The sequence below is a fragment of the Tupaia chinensis genome, unplaced genomic scaffold (genome assembly GCF_000334495.1).
Source record: "Tupaia chinensis unplaced genomic scaffold, TupChi_1.0 Scaffold000597_1, whole genome shotgun sequence".
Classification (NCBI taxonomy): domain Eukaryota; kingdom Metazoa; phylum Chordata; class Mammalia; order Scandentia; family Tupaiidae; genus Tupaia; species Tupaia belangeri.
In genome coordinates this window covers 1,174,219-1,197,976 of record NW_006160114.1, presented here as the reverse complement: position 1 = coordinate 1,197,976, position 23,758 = coordinate 1,174,219, and the positions used below count along the sequence as shown (strand labels likewise).

General features: G+C 36.2%; 1 protein-coding gene and 1 non-coding gene across 6 annotated transcripts in view; one reads left to right on the top strand and one right to left on the bottom strand.

Moving 5' to 3' along the window:
• Positions 1–23,758, top strand: part of KATNAL1 (katanin catalytic subunit A1 like 1) — a 235,958-nt gene that overhangs the window by 142,865 nt on the left and 69,335 nt on the right. For all 5 annotated transcript variants that reach the window (XM_027775674.1, XM_006158421.3, XM_006158420.3 and 2 more), the window contains 2 exons: positions 4,062–4,222; positions 19,850–20,018. In XM_027775674.1, the coding sequence (XP_027631475.1) occupies positions 4,062–4,222; positions 19,850–20,018 (330 nt within the window). The remainder of the gene's footprint in view (positions 1–4,061; positions 4,223–19,849; positions 20,019–23,758) is intronic.
• On the bottom strand, positions 2,551–2,655 carry LOC114009663 (U6 spliceosomal RNA). The gene has a single exon (XR_003551049.1). It is a non-coding gene; the product is annotated as a U6 spliceosomal RNA (small nuclear RNA).

Genomic DNA, 23,758 nt, shown 5'->3' with positions numbered 1-23,758 from the left:
GTTTTTCCATTTTTGTTGAATTGCCTATTGGTACTTTTCTGTACTCTTCTGTATTTTGCTGACTTTCTTTAGAATAATTTTGAATTCTCCTTCAGGCATCACATCTTTGGGATCTAGTTCTCAGAAGCATTGTGTTCCTTCAAAAGTGTTAGTTTTCCTTCCTTTTTGTGTTTGTTGCTTACCCATACTGATATCTGCACATCTGGTGAAATAGTCATCTCTTCTGATTTTGGAGCATAGCTTTCTTTTTTTGTTTTAGAGATTTTTGCCTTAGGGCACCTGTGTTCACCAGAGAGAGAGAAAGAGACAGACACAGTGAGAGGAAAAGTGAAAAATCACCACTCCCCTGGCAGGGGAATGGTCATGCCACAGTCCCTTCTTCATTTACCTCACGGGATCTTAGGCATGCATGCACATGAGCCCAGTGTGGTTTTTCAAGCCACCGGGTCTGAGACTCAAACCACCATAGGCTATGTGAGAATCCAGTGACATAACCACTATACCATCTGCTGTTCTATGGAACATATCTTTCTTAAGTAGAAAATGTTTTTTTTTGTTTTGTTTTTTGAGAGGTTTTTTTTTTTTTTCACTATACGGCTTGTGCGCTCGCCAGACAGACAGAGAGAGACATAGAGACAGAAAGCGAGAAATCTCCCCCCAGGGGGAATGGTCACGCCGCAATCCCTTCTCCTCCATTCTCCTCCCGGGATCTTGGGCACGCACGCACACGCGCCCGGCGTGAGTTTTAAGCCACCGGGTCCGGGACGCGAACCGCGGTCGACTACGTGGGAGTCTAGCGACATAGCCATTACACTAACTGCTGGTTCCCAGTAGAAAATGTTTTTGAGAATGTGCCCTTTAGTCTTGATTAGGTTGGGTGTTTTGATTTGAGTGGATGTAGTAGTGTAGTTTATATAGATTTTCTTTTGTTGTATTCTCTAACACCGGTGACTCTTGAGTGCCTCAGTGTTCTAGCCTTTGAGTGCTTGTGGTAGTAGTGGTACAATTTTATTGGGTGAGGGAAATCACCAAGTAAGCTACTTGGCTATTGGAAGTGGTAAGGGCCAGGGTTGTTGACCTGCAGTCTCTAGGAGCCTATCAATCCTGGAAACATAGATGGGGCAACCACCCAAGATGGTAGAGCTCAGAGTGCCAGACTGCTGAGTCTGGTTGGACCTCACTCGGGGGCAGGACCCATGTGCTATTACTGTGGCAGTTGCTGGGCCAGGAGTGCTGTTCAGGAGTGGGGGTTAGCTGAATCTTGTGGGTTCCTGCAATGGGGGGGCCCATGTTGAGCTGCTGTGTGTCTCAGGCTCATTACCTTTCAGTAGCAGAAGCCTGAATCACCTGGAGGGCTCCTGCAGAAGACTGGAGTCCCTGTTCTGAAAGTTTGCATGAGCTGGGCCCAAGGTAATTCAGGGGCTGTAGGAGCTGAGTTTGGACAGTCCCTGCAGGGGGAAGAACTTTACACTACAGTTGGTGCTTGGACTGGCCTCAGGACAAGCTAGGAACTTCAGGGGCAGAGACTAGAGTGCCTCCTCAGTTATGGAGGCATGACCCTGGCTCAATAGGAAGCTCCTGTGTTTGTCTATCTGTTCCTTAAAGCAGTAATCCCCCTGTGCTGGTCCATCTGTGTTCTGAAGTATGTAATGTTTTGTTGGCTTGAGTGCCAGGGTTGTAACCCTGTTGCTCAATCTCTTTGGGATGGTAGCTGCAGCTGCTCACATGGGCTTGGGTTTTGGTGGGTTCTCTGGGATGCAAAGAGATGCAGTGCATTAGTTCTAGGTATGAGTTCCATTCTAATAGTTGCTTTGTTTCCAAACTCCCTGAATAAATTTTTGATGTGTTCTCTAAATAATATTTTATATATTTTTGATCATATATTTTATTTGCTGTATTTTCAAGATATACTTAATTCTAATTGAGTACTTTTAATTTTTTAATTGTCATGCTCAGTTGTGTAATTGTGTGTAACTACAAGTTTTTGAAATATTTCTACTTGCTCTTTCCCCTTTAATTTTTACATGTAGTTTTGACAAATTTCATAAAACTTTTCCTGTAAGAATGTTTCCTCATCTTTTGAAAGACTCCTTACAAATACAAATGAGCCAGTAATCTAATAAAAAATAATATATTTGTCATCTTTTGATTATACATCTTGATTATAATGGTGCAGTTAATAAAAACTTGAATTTTGATCTCAGTTGTGTTTTAATTTAATTTTAATTTAATGTCTTAATTAATCAACATCTTTTAAAGTAATTCTTGTTTGGTGCACCAATTCCAAATTCATTATAACTTAAAAAAGTGCATTTGTGTATCTATACATATTTACGTATGTATATATTTATTGATATATGTATATATTTTACAAATAATACTTATAAGTGATATATCTTTAACAAAATAATTAGCGCATTCCATTCATCTTTGATAAAATTTATTTAAGCAGAATTGGTTTTTGTTTTATATAAGGTAGTATTCATGAAGTTTCCATATTCCATTTTATAAACTGAAATAATCTATCACATTTTTTAGAAAAATTTAAATTAAAAAATAGCATACTTCATGAATTTGTGTCATCCTTGTGCAGAGGTCATGCCGATCTTTTCTGTATCACTCTGATTTTAGTATGTGTTGCCAAAATGTGGGCACTTTCTGTTACAGTCCTTTAAAAATTAAAACTATAAAGTCAAACATTTCTTTGAAGTTTCCATTTCACATACTAATGCCTTTTAAATATTTCTTCTAATTTTTTCTCTAGTCAGAAACTGACATTTTACTAAGTTTTGAGGGCTAATTTTCCAATTTAGCAAATTACATTAAGTGAGAACAATATATTTGCTTTATCTCAGGCTGAAAGTTTTTTTTTTTCTTTTTCTTCCTATCATACTAACCACAGCAGGCAGGGTGGTTTAATAATCTGTCATGGAAATATTTTTGACATGTTTTTAGTTGTATGTGTTAAATATTGACATTACTATTCAGATATTTCTACTGTGTTCTTTTCTATTGGGTCCTAGTATAGCACATTATATAATTATATATATTAATATTTGCATTTTATTTAGGTTTTTCTTTGGTTATGTATCCTTCATATACTTCTTTCAATGTATTAGCACAAAAATAAAGAACAATTTTAATGTTTTACTTTACAGTAAAATATGCTTTCTGGTTGAAAAATTAGAATGGTTAAAATTAATTTATAAATGTAAGTTTTAATCTTTATCTGTTTACTTTTGAAAATTAGTGTGGAGTCATAGTTTTGAAAACAGGAGAATTTCCACATTATAGCTATATGAAACACCATACTTTTGAACTCAGAATAAACTTCCTCAGGACTTAAAAGAATTTAAAGAAGGCCAAAATAGTTCAAATTTTAGGTACAGGAGAGTTTAAATAAAAATTAGAGTCATGTAATTATTATACTGCTTCAAGCTTTCAGACACTTATGACAGAAGTTTCATATTTAGTAATTTTGGAGATAGGAAATGCTGATGAAAATACTGGCCGACGGTTCTCTGGAATCTGTTTATAAGTGTATTAAAAGGATTTACCATGACTTTTAGGTGTCTGGAATGTTAAACTTGTGACTGACTTAGTTGCTTATTTTAAATTGTGTTAATGATCACCATATTCTTTGGTAGAGATAGAGTTTCATTATGAAAGGTAAAACTACTTCCCTTAAGAAAATGTATATAATAATGTCTTTTTTCAAACCAACTTTCTATTGCTTTAGATAGTCCTTTGGAGTTTATGACAATTTATTTTTCTTTAGGCAGTATCACACTGTGTTGTGAACTTCCTACCTTAGCCTCCTGTGTAGCTGGGATTACAGGCATATGCCACTGTGCTTGGCTTTTCAGTGTGTTACGTGCCAACTGAGTAACAGTTTCAACCGCTGTGTCCCTACCATGGCTGGGCTTCCACTGTGTTTTAGTGACTTATTTGCATACTTTGTCATTAAGAAAATTTACATTCTAGAGTAATTTATTCACAATTTATAAAATCTGTAAGCAGTTATAGCATAAAAGGCTGTCCCTGTTTGTTTTGCTTTTAAGGTTCGGCAGGAATTACTAGAAGAATATGAACAAGTTAAAAGTATTGTTAGCACTTTAGAAAGTTTTAAAATCGACAAGCCCCCAGATTTCCCTGTGTCTTGTCAAGATGAACCTTTTAAAGATCCTGCTGTTTGGCCACCGCCTGTTCCTGCAGAACACAGGTAAATGGGACTTTTCACTCTCTTTATATCCTCCTGGTTAATTGATATTCAGAGTGAAGCTTTATTTGAACAAAGCATTTTAACCTAATACCTGATATATAATGTTCACACCTGTAACTTTACAGTTTGTACTACATGAAGAACACAAGTAAATCACTTGTTATATATCTTGCTTTAAGGAATTATTTACTACTGTAATAATAATAATAATAGAAGTTTACTGCTAGTTTTAACCTTATCAGATAAGAGAGGCTTTTAGGTTGTGTAATGTCAGCATCAAAACTTGGATAGTTTTGCCTTTTTGCTTGAAGAAACTCTAATAACTTAAATGAAATGGTTGACTAATTGGATTTGTCTCATTGGGCGATAGCCAGTTTTCAAAGTCTTGGTATATCCTTACATACCTTACCAATAATGTTTAAATGAATTATTACTGTGGAAAGGTCAAGTCCCTTAGTGTGGGACATGAGGGTCTATGTTTATCTCCTACCAGTTCTCTCTGGCACTCAGCCTGTGTGTCACCTACATTAAACCTCTCTTGTTTTTTCTGGTCTGTGTACAGTCTGTTGTTTTTTCACATAATGCTCATATTCCTCATCTCTACCTCACATTCATTTATTAAGATCCTAGTCGCCTCACTGTCCTCTCGGCAGCCTCTTTTGCTTTGCCCCGGCATAGCAATTACTGTGTTGTGTTTGTCACTTTACTAGATTAGGAGCTTTGTAAGAGCAAGGGGCCATGATTTTATTTACTTGAAGACAAAAACCAGTTAACAAACGTCTTTTGCTAACACAGCGTTTGGCACATAGAAAGCATTCAGCCATCATTGACTGAAGAACTCCATTAATTTCCCAAGTGAGAAAACTGAGATCTGAGAGACCTTGACTTATAAGATAGGCTAGCCCAGGATCTGAGTTTCTTGTAAGATAGGCTAGCCCAGGATCTGAGTTTCGCTCTTTGGGTTTTCTGTTCACTTTATTGTGAAATGTTATTGTGGCCAGAGAGTTGCACAAAATAAATATTCTTTTGACCAGTAGCTTTTCATCTGTGTAACTTACTGATTTCTTGAAGTTTTCTAAAAGCAAACAACTATGAAAAGTAGCTAATTTATTCCTTCAAGAACTTTTCCACTGAGTTACGAATAATTTTGTGATTTTCATCATAAAAACACTACATGAGGATTTGTCTTTAAGGTCTACAACAGTGTAGTTTTTCCTCCAATATAACCACCTTTAGATATTTTATATTAAGATAGCCCTTATCTCTCCAAAAGCAGTGTTTCACGAGTCATAGGTATGTTACCATGTAAATTCTGAAATAAACACTGAAAACAGAAAGCATGGCATTTTGATCATTTGGAACTTGAAATTTTCTTTATGTATATAAGGACATACCTTGTTTTTCTTTATCATTAAATTTTAAATACTTCTAGTAAAGCTAAAAAACTGACAATAATTTAAAATATAGGAATACATGTTCCAAATTGGTAGAGCACTACTATTCTTTTCATAAAGCAGTGTCCACAGATAATAATTCTTAAATTCATAGCTCAAATGAATAAAATATTGTGGGTGGCATTTTCCCTTTGATGAATACTAATCTGAAAATTTCTCCTCATTAGAAAAACACAAGCCCAGTTATTTCCTTTTCTTTGTTCATCTTTAATTGCATATACCATAGATCTGACTTATTGGTATGCTTGTTTTTCAAATTATTTTTTCTTAATGAAAATGAAAGATGAGTGGACCAGAATATGTTCCTCTGAATTTCCTTTCTCTATACTAAATTAAAAATAAAATTTCCCTTGTGTATAGACATTGTATGTGTGCGTGTTTTATTTCTCTGTGGATCAGAAGCCCTAATAAAAGCAAATCTAAAACAGTATGTTGTCTTAAAAAGAAATTGCTGGCCAGGCAGTGGCACAGTGGTAACATATCTGGACACACATGGAAAAAAGACCTGAGTTTGCATCTTGGTACCTCCTTGAACATACTAAACTCACATGTGCATCCCTGTGATTTTGGCCAGAGAAAACTGGAGTGGATCATGGTGTAGGGATGCTTTTGGGGATACCTGTCTGTCTCTCACTGTCTCTTCTCTCTCATGGAAGAAATAAACTTAAAAATAATTTTTAAAAAGATTTCTATTTCCACATGAATCATCAAAAACAATAATAAAATATCCAACAAGTTCATGAGGTTTATTAGAGAAGGAATTATATTAAATACTTTGAGTAATAATAGCATGGAATTAGTAATTTTCAACATTTTGTGTGTGTGTGTGTGTGTGTGTGTGTTTGTGTGCAAGAGGGTGTGTGTACTCACCAGAGGCAGAAGACAGAGAGGGAAGAAGAAAGCACCCCCTACCCCCAGCATGAGACCTGACCACACTGCAATCTCTTCTTTTCCACGCCTCCCCACTTTTAGGATTTTGGGCACACACACGTGCCCAGTGTGTCTCTTGAGCTGCTGGGGCTGTGTGAATCCTGCTGCCTTAACCACCAGAGCATGGAGCCAGCCCGGTTATTTTAGACCATGTGAATAAAATATTTATAAAAGCAAAACAACAGGTTCTTTTCAGTTAATGATGTTACAGAGACATATATGTAAGGCATTTGTTAGTGAAGTAAACTTTACACTGAATCGTGGCACAGAATGTGTGTACCAGGGCTGATAAAAGATTTTAAGTTTAGGGTTAAAAGTTATAGGATTTTAAAAGTTATATAATATTTTTGTCCTTTTACAAGTTTTGTTTATTTTCCAGGCCATATAAAACAAGTGTAATACAATTTTTACTTAGGGATAGTGAGTAGTGGGTGTAGTCCTTTGATAGTCTTGATTTATAGGACTTGACTGGAGTCCGTGAGATCTGAGTTTGAGATCAACTTCCTTTTTTTAAAGTTTATTTCTTCTGTGAGCAAGGAAGACAGTGAGTAAGCCACATTGTTGCTATCTCTGTGCCCTCCACTCTTCCGCGATACTCTGCTCACTCTGTCGTCATTCTTTATTAGCCCTCAGCAATTCTTTGTACCTGGGGCAGTTTGTCATTCAGACCCTCTGAGACGAAAGCTCTAGTCACTTAGCTTTATTTATTTATTGTTTTCTATACATTCAGTCTCTGTATATCATTATAGCATACAAAATGAATTTTTCCAGCATGAATACTCTTATATTAGTCCAATCAAAGATATTACCATACACGTTATCATCAACAGAAAGGATCTTTGACCTTTACCCTTGAGGCTTCTTAGGTAGATTTCTTCCCTTACCCTTAATTGGTAGAGACTCTGGCAATCTTAGATCTTTTAGCCCTCAGAACATTCTCTCCTTTCTCCCATTTTTTCCCTTAATGTTCATTGTGCTCCTTAAAAGTTTGAGCTTGCTGTGGGAGGGTGAAGGGTGGTGGTGCAGGGGCAGCATTATCATTGATGAGCAGCTTGCAGTCCCAGTGCAACAAAAGGGGGTGCAGGGAGAAGTCTGTGGGTGCTGCTGATCTGCAAACTCCCAAAAGTTACACTTCAGTGTCAGTTGCAGTTTTCAGTGTCAGAGTACAACTGGACACAGAAACAGATATTGCACCCCCGAAGTTGTCTTGATGCTGTGATCCACCACCAGCTTAGCCAGTTCTAGATGATGGGCACATGTGTGCCTGACCTACACAGAAAGGTCTCTAGAAACCTTCCCTGTGGCTCAGCCTTGCAGAGCATTTCATTTTACTGCTGTGCTACTATCCAGCCCCCTTGAATTCTACTTCTGTTACTTCCTTGCTTTTTGACTTTTAATGAGTTATTTACTCTAGACATTAGTTTTCACTATATGTAAAATAGTCATTTCCTCCTCATGGAATTAAATAAGAGAATTTAATGTGTAAGATGGCATATAATAAGTAATTAAAACTAATGGTCAACCCTGAAATAAAGTACTACAGTGTTCTTTCAGATATATAACAAGAAAATAACAGATCAGTCATAAAATTTCTGAAGTAATTTTCTTCCTGCAAATTCTGTGTAAATGTTTCTGAAACATTTTGAATAATTCTGATAGAGGAGAAGATATGACTTTTTAAAAACGTTTTATTATTTACTCATGATAGAGTAAGTATATGTGTACATGAGAGGGAGAAAAAGAGAGAGATGAGTCCCCACCACAAGGTGACTCCCCTTCCTTCAGTCCTGCAGCCCATCAGATCTTGGACACTTGCTTACATGGCCACTGTGTTTCAGACTGACTGACCCAGGAATTTGAATCTGTATCACCTTATGGGATTCAGCTTCTCCTGTGGAGCACATTATTACTGTGCCATTCAACCATCCCCGTATGGCATTTTATGTGTCTAACTGTTGTGAAGTTAGTGATCATTTTAAGAGAAAGATGATAGCTAATAATTAGTCACTTACTGTTTACTTTACAAGCATTATTTTACAGTTTCTTCTCATCTAACCACCTTCCTGTTTAACAACCCCTTAAACTTTAGACCAGTTTTCCAGTGTGTGGAACCCCCTTTCTCAACTTTGTCTCTTTCTGCACTCAGTATTCCCTACATGAAATGTTTGCAGTCATGCAAGACTACATTTTCTTTTATAAATGTGTACTTTATTGTACACCTGTAGTAGTATTCAGAATAAATAAAAATGATTAGCTGGATTTATATTATTTTGTTGTGGTGTGTCTTGTTGCTTTCTGGTGCTTATCTAACATATGCTTTTTATATGGGTAGAATTACATTATTCTACTGTGATGTGGGATATATATTGAAAAATAAATACCCTATGGTGCTATGACATACCACATAACATCCACGAGACATTTACCTTTAAGTTCCTTGCTTATTGATCAGTTTGCCTAACAGCCTAGTTTGTAGCACTGGAACTTGGTACTTAAGTGAGCAGTACTTGTATGTAAATCTCCAGTGATTTTGTGTACCCAGATTATTGCTATTTTTTTAAAATTATGAACTCCACTGATAGCTGAGGAAGGTGAAGCTTACTGAGTTTCTTATTTTACCACAGTCATCTGTACAAGAAAGTAGCTAAGCCAGGATTTGAACCAAAGTCTCCTCGACTTCAGTATTCTTAATCATATTCACTCTGCTGTATTACTTTCTTGCACATATAATTCAGTTTGTATCTGTGGGTATACTTTGATATGTGTGTGTGTGTGTATATATATATATATATATGTATGTATGTGTGTATATATAAATCTATATATCTATATCTTAACATCACCTACTTGTAAATTCTTAGTGGTGGTGGAGAGTAAAGAAATGAAATGCTTAATGATAGAAATATTGAAATTTAAGTGTAAGAAAATTTCTCTGTGGTAGCACAACACTTTATGTCAATGGAAAACTATAATTTATCATGTTTCATGTAAAGCATTTCAGGGATGCATTTTGATGTGTTTGGCATTAGCTGCTAATTTGGTAGCCCTGTTTGTGGTTCAGTCTTTGTCAGTTCATGGAATTTTAATGCAAAATTTCTCTATTCTTATTGCTGCACGCTCTGGTGATATGGATACTGTAGTTTTTCTACCAGTGATTTTTGCCACATTGCCTAAAGTTATACCTTCTGTGTCATATCTGCTGAGTTTAGTCATAATCATGTTATTTTATTTTATTTTATAAATAATTACCAGAAGCTGTGTGCACTCATTTAGAAAGAAAGAGATTGTGAGGAAAAAACACTTACTGTGACACAGTCATGTTGTAGTCCCTTCTGTTTCCTTTCTCAGTCCTGCTAAGATTTCGGGCACACATGTGCATGTACCTTGTATGCTTTTTTTTTTTTTTAAAGAATTATTTATCTAATTTTATTTATTATAATTGTTTTTTAATGACCAGAGGAAAGACAGAGAGTGAAAGAGAAAGAGAGAGAGAAAGTGAGAAAGCAAACCTCCAGGTCCAGGGCTTGAACAGTAGTCGGCCATGTAGGAGCCCACCACCACCTTAACCACCATGTCACGTACCAACCCCTTAGCTTGCTTTTTAAGCTACTGGGGCTGAGATTCAAACTGTAGTTGGTAGACCATGTGGGATATTGCTCCCTTAACCCCTAAGCAATGGGGTCAGCCTGATCATGTTATAAATTACCAGCAGTTGCTTGGATAAATTAATCTTTAAAAATAAATTAGGTTCATTGCCTTAAGTTGTGAAGAAAGATTATCTACAAAAGTAGAATCTGATGGGAGGTTGTTGTGATATTAAGCCTTTAGATTGTTGTTAGTGCCCTAAGTTAAAAGATTTCTTGTATTAATGATATTTTATTATGTATTACATGTAGATTTATTAAGTTCATCCTCTTTAATGAGATGGTCTTGCCCAGTGAGACCTGAAGCCATGAAACTAGAATTTTGTATAGGAGCAGTATTTGACATAGCATATATTCAATAAACTTCTTTATTCAGCTTAAAGAAAGAAATGTGGTAGGTCTTTATTCTTCAGCTTCATTGAAGTATAGTTAACAATTAAAAGTTATACGTATTTAAGGTGTGCAACTTGATGATTTGGTATTCATATACATTGTGAAATATCCACCAGTCAAGATAAATTAACATATTTATCACTTCATATAGTTGACTTTTTTTTTTCTTTTTGTGATGAGAACACTTAGGATCTATCATAGCAAATTTCAGGTATACAATACGATATTATTAACTATAGTCATTTCTCTGTATATGCGATCTCCAAAACTTACTCATCTTTCATAGCTGAAACATTGGGTCACTTGACTGACATCACTCCTTTTTCTCTCCCCTAGCCTCTGGTGATCACCATTTTGTTCTCTGTTTCTGCAAGTTTCACTATTTTAGAATCCACATATAGGTGAGATCCTGCAGTATTTGTCTTTCTGTACCTGGCTCATTTCACTTAGCATGATTTCTTCTGGGCTCATCCATGTTGTTGCAAATGGATGGATTTCTTTCTTTTATTAGAAAAAAAAAGAGTTTATTTCCTTCATGAGAGAAAGGAGCACCCTCAACAGGGTTTTTATGCAGCAAAAAGATTTTTACCCAGCCCTGCATCCAGATAAGATCACAAACGTGCCTGAGGGCTTGCTCACCATGTTTATGCAGACCCCAGGTTATGAACCTGGAACCTTCCCAAGTGATTTCTAGCATACAATGCCTGCTTGTGCCCTAGTGGTTAAGGGAACCTGAAAGGATTTTTCTTTTTGAAAGCCAAATATTTTATTATATTTACATTTCTTTATGCATTCATTTGTTGACATATTGTTAGGTTGTTTCCATAGCTTGGCTGTTGTCTATAATGCTCAAATGAACATGGGAATGCAAGTATCTCTTTGTTATACTGATTACATTCCTTTGCTTATATAGACATACATTTTTATTGTGCTTTGCTTTATTGAGCTCAATAGATACTGTGGATTTTTTTTTTCTTTTTACAAATTGAAGTTTTGTGGCAATTGTGTCAAGCAAGTCTCTTGGCACTTTTTTTTTTTTCCAATTGCGTGTGCTTACTTCATGTTTCTGTGTCATAGTTTGGTAATTCTCAGAATATTTTGAACTTTTTCATTATTATTGGATCTGATGATGATTTGTAATCAGTGATCTTTGATGTTACTATTGTAGTTGTTTTAGGGTGCCACAAACCATGCCCATAGAAATCAGTGAAATTAATTGATGAATGTGTGTGTTCTGACTGCTCCATCGACATCTGTTCTCCATGTCTCTCTTTCTCCATGGGTTTCTCTGTTCTGTGAGACGCAATATTGAAGTGAGGCCAATTAATAACGCTGCAATAGCTTCTTAGTGTTCAAGTGAAAGGAAGAGTCACATGTCTCTTATTTTATATCAAATGGTAGAAGTGATTACGCTTAGTGAAGAGGGCATGTTGAAAGCTGAGATAGGCTTAAAGGTTGGCCTCTTATACCAGTAAGCTAAATTGTGAATGAAAAGCAAAAATTAACAATTTTTTGTTGTTTATTTATGATAGAGTACATGTACACATACATGACCAAGAAAGAATGTGTGAATGAGAGAGAGATGAGCACCCTCCACAGGATATGGTCATACCATGATTCTTTTCCTCCAAATCTCTAGCCCTTTGGGTCTTGGGGACCTGCCATGTATACTTAGTGTATTTCTGACCCACCAGGTCAGGGATTTGAACTGTGATTTTTCCTTTGGAATCTGGCTTCTCTTGAGCAGCACATTACTGGTGTGCCATAGAGCCAGCCCAGGAAAAGTTCTTGAAGGGAGCTAAAAAGTACCATTCCAGTGAACATGAGCATAGAGAAAACAAAACTGTCTCATTGTTGATACGAAGAAAATTCTTATGGTCTGGATAGAAGATGGAACCGGCCACATTTCCTTAAACCAAAGCCTAATCCAGAGCAAGGCCCTACTCTTCAGTTCTATGAAAACAGAGAGGTGAGAAAGCTGTAGAAGAAAAGTTTGAAGCCAGCAGAGGTTGGTTCATGAGGTAAAGGAAGGAAGCCGTTTCCAAAGCACAGAAGTGGAAGATGAAGCAGCATGTGCTGATGTAGAAGCTGCAGCAAGTTATCCAGAAGATCTAGCTAAGCTCATGAATGAAATTGGCTATGCTAATGAATAGATTTTCAGTGCAGGCATAGTAGCCTTCTATTGGAAAAAGATACCTTGTAGGAGTTTCATACCTAGATGTAAGAAGTCATTACTTAGCTTCAAAGAACACACTGGCTGTCTTGTTAGGGACCTTTGCAACTAGTGACTTTTAAGTTGAAGCCAGTTCTCAGTTAGCATCTGAAAATCCAAGGACTGTCAAGAATTACGCCAAGTCTACTCTGCCTGTGTCCTGTAAATGGAACAACAAAGCCTGGATGACAGCACATCTGTTTACAGCATGGTTTACTGAATATTTTGGGCTACTGTTAAGGCTTACTGCTCATAAAAATAAAAAATTCTTTCAGAATATTACTGCTTATTGACAGTGCACCTGGTCATCTTGGAACCCTAGTATAAATTTACAAGGAAATGTATGTTATTTGCATGCTTGGTAACATAGTATCTATTCTGTAGCTTATAGATCAAAGAGTAATTTTGACTTTCCAGTCTTTTTATTTAAGAAACACATTTCATAAGGCTGTAGCTGCCATAGATAGTGATTCCTCTAATGGATCCAAATTAAATTGAAAATTTTTTGAAGAGGATTCACCGTTCAAGATGCCATAAAGAACTTTAGTAGTTAGTGGTTCACAGTAGGAGGTCAAAACATCAACATCCACAGGAGTTTGGGAGTTGTTGATTCCAGCTCTCATGGATGACTTTGAGGGGTTCAAGATTTCTGTTGAAGTCACTGCAGATGTGGAAATAGCAAGAGAACTAGAATTAGAAATGGAACCTGAATGTGTGACTGGATTGCTGCTATCTCATGATAAAACTTGAATGTATAAAGAGTTGTTTCTTGGGACTGGGAGGTGGCATGCTGGTTAAGGCACTGGACTACCACATGACTGACTATGGTTAAAGTCCTGGGACCTGGTGACTTGTTTTCTTGTTTTCCCTTTCTCTGATGAAATTTAAAAAAAAAAATGGAATTACATGAAAAAATAATTTTTTTTTTAATAAACAGTTGCTTTTTCTGGATGAGCAAAGGATGTAGTTTCTTGAGATAGAATCTATTCCTGGTGAAGATACTGTGAATATTGTTGGAATGACAATGAAAGATTCAGAATATCACATAAACTCAAGTTGATAAAGCTGTCACAGTGTTTGAGAGGATTGGCTCCAATTTTAAAAGAAGTTCTACTGTGTGTGAGATGCTATTACTTTGTTAGAGATAATGCTCTTGAACACTTAGTAGACTACATTAGAGTTAAACATAATTGTTGTATGTGTTGGGAAACAAACTTGTGCGATTCACTTTATTACAATATTCACTTTATTGTGGTGGTCTGGAATTGAACCTATAATATGCCTGCATTGTGCCCATGGCTCTTAAGAAGGAGTCTTTATGCTTATTGGTGAAAATTATAATAGTACATTAGATACTTTCTTTTTCTTTCTTCAGATTGTGTAAATAGTAAAAGGTTACATAGCATCTTTTAAGTTTCTTTTTTTTTGTTGTTTATTACTCATTCTATGACAAGTGCGCACGTGTGCGTGCGCGCACACCCACACACACCCACACACCACCCCAAACTGGGTGTGCTGTGAGCTTAACCTCAGCCCCAGACAGTTTTGTTTATGGGCATGCCCAGGGAGACTTTGGGACACAAACCTGTGACCCTCCCATATGGCTATAGCATCATGGAGCATTGTGTTACTGCTGTGCCACTATTTCTTAACATAGCGTGGAATAAGTCATCTTCGCACGAGGTCATTGACTTTATGGAACCATGGAAAAGCAGTACCATTCACAGATAGTCCTATTACTTTGTGTACGTTTATTTCTTCTATGAGTGAGAAACACAAACAGCACCTCTGCTCTTCACCCCCAGCCTCTTCAGCTCTGCATCAGGAGCAAGTGTGGCTGACATGATTAGGAAGTTTCTGAACATGAACCCAAAACTCTCTCATATGGAACCTCACAGAGCTGCACCGCTGTCTGGCCCCCAAGCAGTTCTATTTTGATTGCCCAGTCTTGGATGATGATTTGCTTGTTCAGATCCACTAGGTTTAGCTTAGGGTGTGTATGCTGAGCCCCCATCAATAGGACATAGCAAAAACTTTTTGCAACCCTGTCATTTCATTTTTCAGATGCTTAGAAAGCTTAACTAGTTTTGTAGTTTAGTTCATATTTAAAATTTTATCAATTATTAAGTAGAAAGAATGAGGAGCCAGCAGGTGGCATAGTGGTTAAGGTGCTGGACTCCCTCATGGCTCATGGTTCAAGACCCAGACCCGGTGGCTTGAAACTCATGCCAGGCGTATGTGCCTATGTGCCCAAGATCCCAAGAGAAGAATGGAGAAGAGATTGCAGTGTAGCTATTCTCCCTGGAAGGTGACTTCTTGCTTTCTGTTTCTCTCTTTTTCCAGCAAGCACACAATGCCCTATAGCAAAAATCTTTTTTTAAAAAAAGAAAGAAAAAGATGGAATCAATAATTAAAAATCTATGTATGATACAAATAATTACAATACAGTAGCATCTGTGTACCTACCACTGAGTTTTAGATAACTTTACTATTGTCTTTGAAATCCCCATGTGTTTTTTTTCACATCCTATTCTTTTTCTTCACCTTTTAGAGCTAATTGCTAATCTAAATTTGGGGTGTATCTTTCCCTTTTTTTATACTTTAACTACATTTGTTTGTATCGATAAACAGTATCTGATTTTACTTGGAATCACTCTACATGCTTTGAACTTTTTCATTCAACATTATGGTCTTCAGATTCATCTATTGTTATTTAATATAGCTATAGTTTATGTTCCCTTGTGTATTGTGTTCCATTATGTGCATATGTAATATCTTATGTATCTATTCTGATAATGGAGATTTGGATTGTTTCTAGGTTTCTATTTCAAGCAGTGTGAAAAGAACATTGATACGTAATATTGGCATTTAATATCGCTTAGAAAGTGAAGTATTTGATTTAGGAGGAAATGAGACTTTTTGCCATGTGATAGAATAAGGCATTTTTCTTTCCATTACTATAGGTAAATATCAAATAGGAGAATTGGACACAGTGTAGACATTCTTATGCCCATAGATATTATCAGTTATTCTCTATTTGAAATGCTATAATGAAGAACACTGTCAATCTTTAGAGCAGAGGTCAATGATGCTGTTACCTCACTGAAGGCTTTTTAAAAAGAGAAAGAAGTAAAAAAAAGCTTTGAGATCTTTATTGTTTGCACAGCCTGAAAGCTGTCACTGAGTCCTTACATGGAAGCATGATATTGTGCAGTGACGTGCTAATGATGAAGTACAGAACAGAATCAACGAGATCTTTTGGGAAGTTGACAGAATCTCTTAGAACATAGTATCAAACTGCAGTGAGATGGAACTGAAGACGTACAAAGCCCAGGCACGCATCCTGTGAGACATGGGACTTGCCACAAGTGGCTCATCTGACTTCTTGAGCAGTTTCATTCAGACTGTTTATAAGGCTATCAGAAATATTGAGTGGCAGGACAAGGTCAGCAGCAGCAAACACTTAGAATGTGGCCTATGTGCAAACTTTGAGACAAATCTACAACAAAGCTTTACTGAGCTGGATGTGTGTGCGAAATAGACTATAGCAGGACTCCTAAGTAGCAAGCTGAGGTGGAGAAAGCATAAGCTGAGAAGACAGAAGAAATATTTCAAGGTTCAATGCAATTCACCCTTGAGCAGTGAGGTCTAACTCAGCAAGCCCAGCAACTGACAAACAGCTTGGCATGCAGTTGTAAGAGATGGGCTTGCTGTTGTGAATAAAGGCTTGAGGCTGGCTGCTGAGTCTAAAACAATGACAGACTATTTAAATAGCAGGTATAGCTGTTAAGGAATGGACAGACATGGGTGTTCTATATGGAAAGATTGTGGGTTTTATGTGTCTTTGGCCCTATCCATGAACGTGATTCGGGAATGATGTTTATACATACACAAGTATATACAAACAAAAGTAAAATTCTGATACTTTTTTTTTAATGTAATTTTTAAAAAATTGTATTTTTATTTTTTTAGTTTGCTGTAGGGCGTGTGTGCTCACTAGAGAGAGATGGGGTGGGATGGGGCAGAGGAGTGAGAAAGCACCTTACAGGGGGATGGCCACACCACAGTCCCTTCTCTGTTCTCCTCTTGGAATTTTGGCCATGTACTCACACACGTGCCTGGTATGTTTTTCTAGCTGCCAGGTCTGGGACTTAAACTACACAGTCAGCCATGTGGGATCTAGCTGCCTTAATCACCTCTCTATTGGCTATCCTCTCTATTACTATGTACCTTCATCAAATAACAAAAAAGTTAAAAAAAAAAAGTGGTTAAATTGAAATACTAGAAAGGAAGCAATTTGCCATTTTCCCCCTTATTTACATAGCATATCTTATTATTTATCAGCCTCATGGCATTTTTTGTTTGATAGAATGCTTAAAATACTAATAATGCTCTAGAATAATGTACCTTAAACTTCAAAATACCTTAGAGCTACTTATTATATACTGTTTTCTAGTTCTTTTGCTGTGACTTTTCTTCATAATATTGCTTATTTTCTTTATTTCCTCCTAGGGCCAGCACAGTAGAGGCTATATAGTATCTAGTGGATATTCAGTAAATAATTGTTTAACTGGACTGAAGTCTTAAGGATTAGGGTATCAGTGCATGCAACAAATGAAACAGAAATTAGAGTGAAAAAACAAACCTCAGAGTGGGAGAATATATTGATATACTGCCTCAGATAAGGGACTGATCACCAGGATATAAGTGAACTGAAACAACTTGCCCACAAAAAAATAAACAATTAAAAAGTGGGCAAGTGAGCTGAATGAACAACACTCCAGGGAAGACACATGAATGATCAAAAAGCATATAAAAGAACGCTCAATATCTCTTATCATAAGGAAAATGCAAATCAAAACTACAAGGAGGTACACTTAACCTCCATCCGAATGGCCAAGATTAAACAAAGAATGATAAGTGCTGTGGAAGCTGTGGTGAAAAGGAAACTCTCTTTAACTGTTGGCCTGTTGGCGAGGGTTGGGGAATATAAATTAGCATAGCCACTGTGAAGGACAATATGGAGGTTCCTCAAAAACCTGCAGATAGAGATACAATACCATCAAGTAGTTCCACTCCTGGGTATCTACCCAAAGGTTAGGAAAACCCTCAGTCACAAAAACACTTGCACATCCATATTTATTTGAGCATTATCCAAAATTGCTAAATCATGAAATTAACCCAAATGTCCAAGAGCAGATGAATGGATTGGAAAAATGTGGTACATACACACTATGGAATACTACTCAGCCATAAAATCCAAAAAAGGGCCCTGAAATTTGGTACAAAGTGGATGAATATGAAAGATGTTGCACTGAGTGAAGCAAGCTAGACTATGAACGAGAGGCATTGTATGTCCCCACTTAATATATGTCTAAATATATGTCTTAATATATGTCTTAATACATGTCTAAATGTCTGTACTCTTTGGCAGAAACTAAAAGATTGGAAAGTATAAAAGCATGGAGAGTGACTGTAGATACTAGAGACAGTGTGAGAGGGGATGAGCAATGAGAAGGAGGGGGTAAAAACAAAACATTAAATAAAAATGGAAAGTTATCTGTTGGTGTATATGGCAATAGCTTTGGACTAATATACAACGTATTCATGTGTGGAAAAATTTTTCAAAAAGGTAGCAATGTATGGTAACCTAATACAGTCTTCAGCAGTCTTTCTTGTTCTCAGCAGTTTTATTTAATAGTCTTAATTACAATAATCTGATTATGCTATATTAGGCTTGCAACATGTTAATACTTTTTCACCTAGAGTTTGCAAGTCTTCATGACTTTTCATCTGCTTTTCTATCTGTCTGGAGTCATTTGAGTTATGTATGTATGTCACATTTCCAATATTAGAAACAGAACTCCACGATGAGTTCTTATGAATTAATAGCCTGAACCTGGAATAAGGGTTAATAATAGATATGGCATAAGATGATAAAAGGAATATATATATTGAATGTGAAAGACTATATATACGGGTGTAGCAGTAGAAAGAGGAAAGACAGGGAAACAGAGATAGTTGAAGAAAGAAGAACTAATACTAGAAACAAAGTGATAGTCACTCAGGATCCAAATAAAAAATAAAAATACAGTCATGTATCACTTAGTGTCAGGGGTACATTTTAAGAACGTGTTAAGGGATTTCATCATTGTGAGAACATTATAGAGAGTATTACACAAACCTAGATACTATAGCCTATGCCACACCTAAGATATATAGTGTAGCTTATTATAACCTTATGGGACCACCATCATGTATGTAGTCCATTGTTTACTGAAATGTTGTCATATGATATAAAAACTTCACTTCTTGAAGGAGACCTTTTTCACGTTACAGGAATCAAAATATACATCTTAGTGAATAATTACATATTTATCAAAATTCTTAAATGTATTTGGAGGCTTATATATTATGAATGATCCTGTGATTTTTGACACTCTCAAAACATAAATGATATTTTTACACATGTAAATAACTTCATTTATAAGATTTCATTGTTAAACCTGACATTTGTAATTTGATGAATGAAATGTTGAATTTTTTCAAAACAGAAGCAGAGAAAGTTATCTTGGTTTTAGAAAATAAATTAGTACACATATTTTGAATTCTTTTCCTTTTAGCTTTTAATGCTTTTTAAAAGTTACTTATTTTTGGTTTAGGATAATAATGAATAAAGTTATTGAATTTCCACTATACTATTAAGATTATTAGATGGGAACAGCCTGTGTTGTGCTCTATTGGTGATTAACAGTTATTTGACAAAGTAATTTCTGCTACATGTGTCAGTTATATTTATTTAATAATTGTATAGTATTTTAGAGAAAACAGTTTTTAAAAACTACCCTAATAGTTGTGGCCATAAATTGGCAAAAAGTGAAAAATTAGGATTTTGGACATTTATTTAATAGTTGTATTGACTAAGGTAGTATTGAAATACTTTTGCCTGTGATTAATTTTTATTTCATTTTATTTATTTATTTTTTTTTGTCAGAGCTCCACCTCAAATCAGGCGTCCCAATCGAGAAGTAAGACCTCTGAGAAAAGAAATGGCAGGAGTAGGAGCCCGGGGACCTGTAGGCCGAGCACATCCTATATCAAAGAATGAAAAACCTTCTACAAGTAGGGACAAGGATTATAGAGCAAGAGGGAGAGATGACAAGGCAAGATTACCTCTTTGTAATTCACCCATCTGAAGCCCAATACTTTTTGTGGATATAATCATTTTGGTTGACTTTTCAAGGTACCATGGTTTTAATATGGAGGATTTAAAAAAAAAAAAAGTCTGTCTGACTCAAAACCTAAGCAGTCTTTGTATTTTGAAGGCCATGCTGCAATGCAAATAAATAGCTTCAGAGGTGTAGAAAAAGTGTATACACACATGCACATGTGCAAAAATATAGTAAAATTAGTCCTTTGTAGCAGTATTAAAAATGGAGCTTTAAAACTTTTATGAAAAATGTTTAAAAAGTATGGGACCAGCAGATGGTATAATGGTATGTTGTTGGACTCCCATGTTGTTGACTGTGGTTTGAGTCCCAGACCCGGCGGCTTAAATCTCACGTCGGGTGCATGTAGTGTGCACCTAAAATCCGGAGAAGAGAATGGAGGAGAAGAGGGACCAGCAGTTAGTGTAATAGCTGTGTTGCTGAACTCCAATGTAGTCAACCGTGGTTTGAGTCCAGGACCCCATGGGTTAGACTCACGTCAGGCAAGTGTGCATGCGTGCCCAAGATCCCAAGAGGAGAATGGAGGGGAAGGGATTGCGTCGTTGCCATCCTCCCTGGGTGGTGATTTCTCGCTTTCTGTCTCTCTGTTTCTCTCTGTCTTTCTGGCGAGTGCACACGCCCTATAGCAAACTCAAAAAAAAAAAAAAAAAAGAGAATGGAGGAGAATGGATTGCAGGGGGCCATCTTCCGGGAGGGGTGGTGTGTGTGTGTGTGAATTCTTTTCTGTCTCTCTGGCGAATGCCCATGCCCTATAGCAAAAATCTCAAAAAAAAAAAAAAGAGAATGGAGGAGAATGGATTGCAGGGGGCCATCCTCCGGGAGGGGTGTGTGTGTGTGTGAATTCTTTTCTGTCTCTCTGGCGAATGCCCATGCCCTATAGCAAAAATCTCTCTCTCAAAAAAAAAAATGAACAAGTATTGTGAAGTAGAATGAACAGTGAATGAAAACGAATTGTAGGGGGAATATGTATAAGAAAGTAGATAAAGATAGTCAAAGAATAAGGTAAGAAATATGATTTACTATTGCCAAAGATAAAAAGGTATCTGATTTATCTATAAATTGTGGAGTAGAACAAGATTTTTTTCATTGAGAAAATTTCCCTTTGTTAGAGTTCTTGTGCACATGTATAATACTTCTAGGAAATTGTTGGAGAGACATAGTGTACTGGGTGGGAAGTCTGCATTGCCATAAAGTCTGCTTTTAAGGGCAATACAGAACCATCAGTTGACGATAATCTTACAGGGTACAAAGCCAACAATGACATATCTCTTAGCCTTAATTTTAGTGAAAAGGCTAAAATTTTAAATGATAGCATTCCCATTTCCACTGTGATATCATGAGCAATGATGTAACTGAATTGCCACAAAGCAGCCTTGTTTTACTAGGTAGGAATTCAGGATCTCTCATGTTTATGCCATGATATGTATAATGAACATACAACTTATAACAAGTGGTTATCTTTCAAAAATTAATGTTGTATTTAAATATTTTTACTACCTATAGTTTTGATTAGTAGATAAAGACTAATCCAGAAAGACCAACATCCTGAGCCTAATGAATTTTCAGACCACTATGGAATAAAACTGGTGTTTACTGATTATTTCAATTCAGTGAGATGTATTTAAATACATGTTCTACTTCTCTGTCTCAGTAGGATGCTGAAAATTAAGTGAAATGAATTAGGGTTTTTTTTTTTTAATGTATGTAATTTGTTAGATCTTTGATGCCATAAAATAGTGAGTAATTCCATCTTGGATCCTTTTGGGGATTCATGAAGATATTGATAAATAAATAATTTTTTCCTCCTGGTAAAATTGAACTGTTTCTCTCAGATTATCAAAAGTTGTTTAGATGGATGCTAGAAAATTCAGATCTTGAGTATTATCTTTGTTTCTTCTTTTGTTCTTCATTTGTGCTCAGCTAACCTTGTATGTATTTTAGAGAGCAAAGTAGAAGTTGAAGTCCAGCCCTCATTTTGCGAGTCATTTTGAGGCTAAATTTCAGAATAGAATGAAGAATTTTTAGTTTAAATTTTACGTAACAGAAAAGAAGAACCATGGTTATGGTTTATTGGATGCTTCTTTGCTAGTCACTGTTCAGAGAGATTATACAATTCATGAAACAAATCCATGAATTAGTTTTTTTATTTTTTAGGTATTTGCTACCAGGCATGAGTGCTCACTGGAGAGAAACAGAGAAAATGAGAAATCACCTCCTAGAGGGGATGGCCCTGCTGCTACCACTTCTCCATTCTTCTTTCGAGATTTTAGGCATATGCATGCACAAACCTGGTGTGTTTTTCAAGCTGCTGGGTCTGGGACTTGAACTATAGAGTCAGCTATGTGGGATCCAGCGCCTTAACCACCATGCCATCTGCTGGTCCAGTAGTTACCATTTTATCCCTATTTTATAGATGAGAAAACTGTATATTTTTTCTGCTTATGTTAAGATATTTGTATTATATGATATGTATACCAACTAAGCTAGATTCAGATTGGATTTGAAAAAACAGATTCAGAACAATTAAGTAAATGTTGGTTTTTAAATGTGACTCTTAAGCAAAGGATAGAACAATCAAGTAGCATTTGTTGAATATCGAGTGCATTTATCTGTTTATTATAATTTATCTTTCATTTATAATATTTTAAAATAATTTTTTAAATTATAGTCACTCTTTCATTGACATGTAAGTACTCAGAATGTCACTGGAAAGGAACTATTTAAATAAAAAGAGCTCTATAGTTGTTTGGAGATAAAAGATATTTTCTGAGTCACTGTGGAAACAAAGGGCCTATAATTTTTAAAACTCAAGGAAATGTCATTAGTATTTGAAAAGTGATGTGGCTCAGTTATAATGATCATAATCACTCAAATATTAAAATACTAGAGTCCCAAAAACTCCACAGAAGGCTGTGAATAGGGATTGAGCAGCTGAGGTGAAACTGATTGATAATCACTTCCATTGAAAGCTAATTTGAAAATGAGTTTTGGAAGGGTCTTCGGAGGTATTGTAGTCTTCAGTATTTGCTTTTTGTAAAATTAGTTTTCTGTGGTACAGCCAACTTTAAAACAAAAACAAATATGTCCTAAAGTAAATTGGTATTTGCTTCATAGTCAGTCTTACTGCATGTGTTAGAGAATGAAAAAAAAGATCATTGTAGTAATGCCTGGAAACTTGGATGCTTTCAAGTTAAGATTCTCTGCTGCTGTGGAATGGATTCCATGGAGTGTTTAGCCGTAAATGATACAGAATAATGCTTTAGATTTTTTGTTGTTAAGTTTACAAGTTTTGTGGAGAATTATAGACTTGGTGTATCACCTGCATTTGTGCTATATGAAGAAAATAAACACAAGGATTCTTTTAACTAGTTCAAAAAACACAAATGTGGTCCAGCCATAGTGGTACAAGGGGTAGGACATTGCATCATGGGGCTGGGGCCAAAAGGGAGGCCTGAGTTTGGATCCTGGACCACACTGGGCGAGTTAGCACACAACTGTAATCCTAGCTACCTGGGTGGCTGGAGCAGAGATTTCGGTAGCTGGACTCTTTCAGCAGTATCTCTCTGTCATTACCACCTTCTCTTGCTTGCTCTCCTTCTCTGGCTCCCTCCTTTTTAGTCTCAAAAAAAAAAAAAAAAAAAAAAAACAACTAGAAAATTCAGAGTGCATTGCCC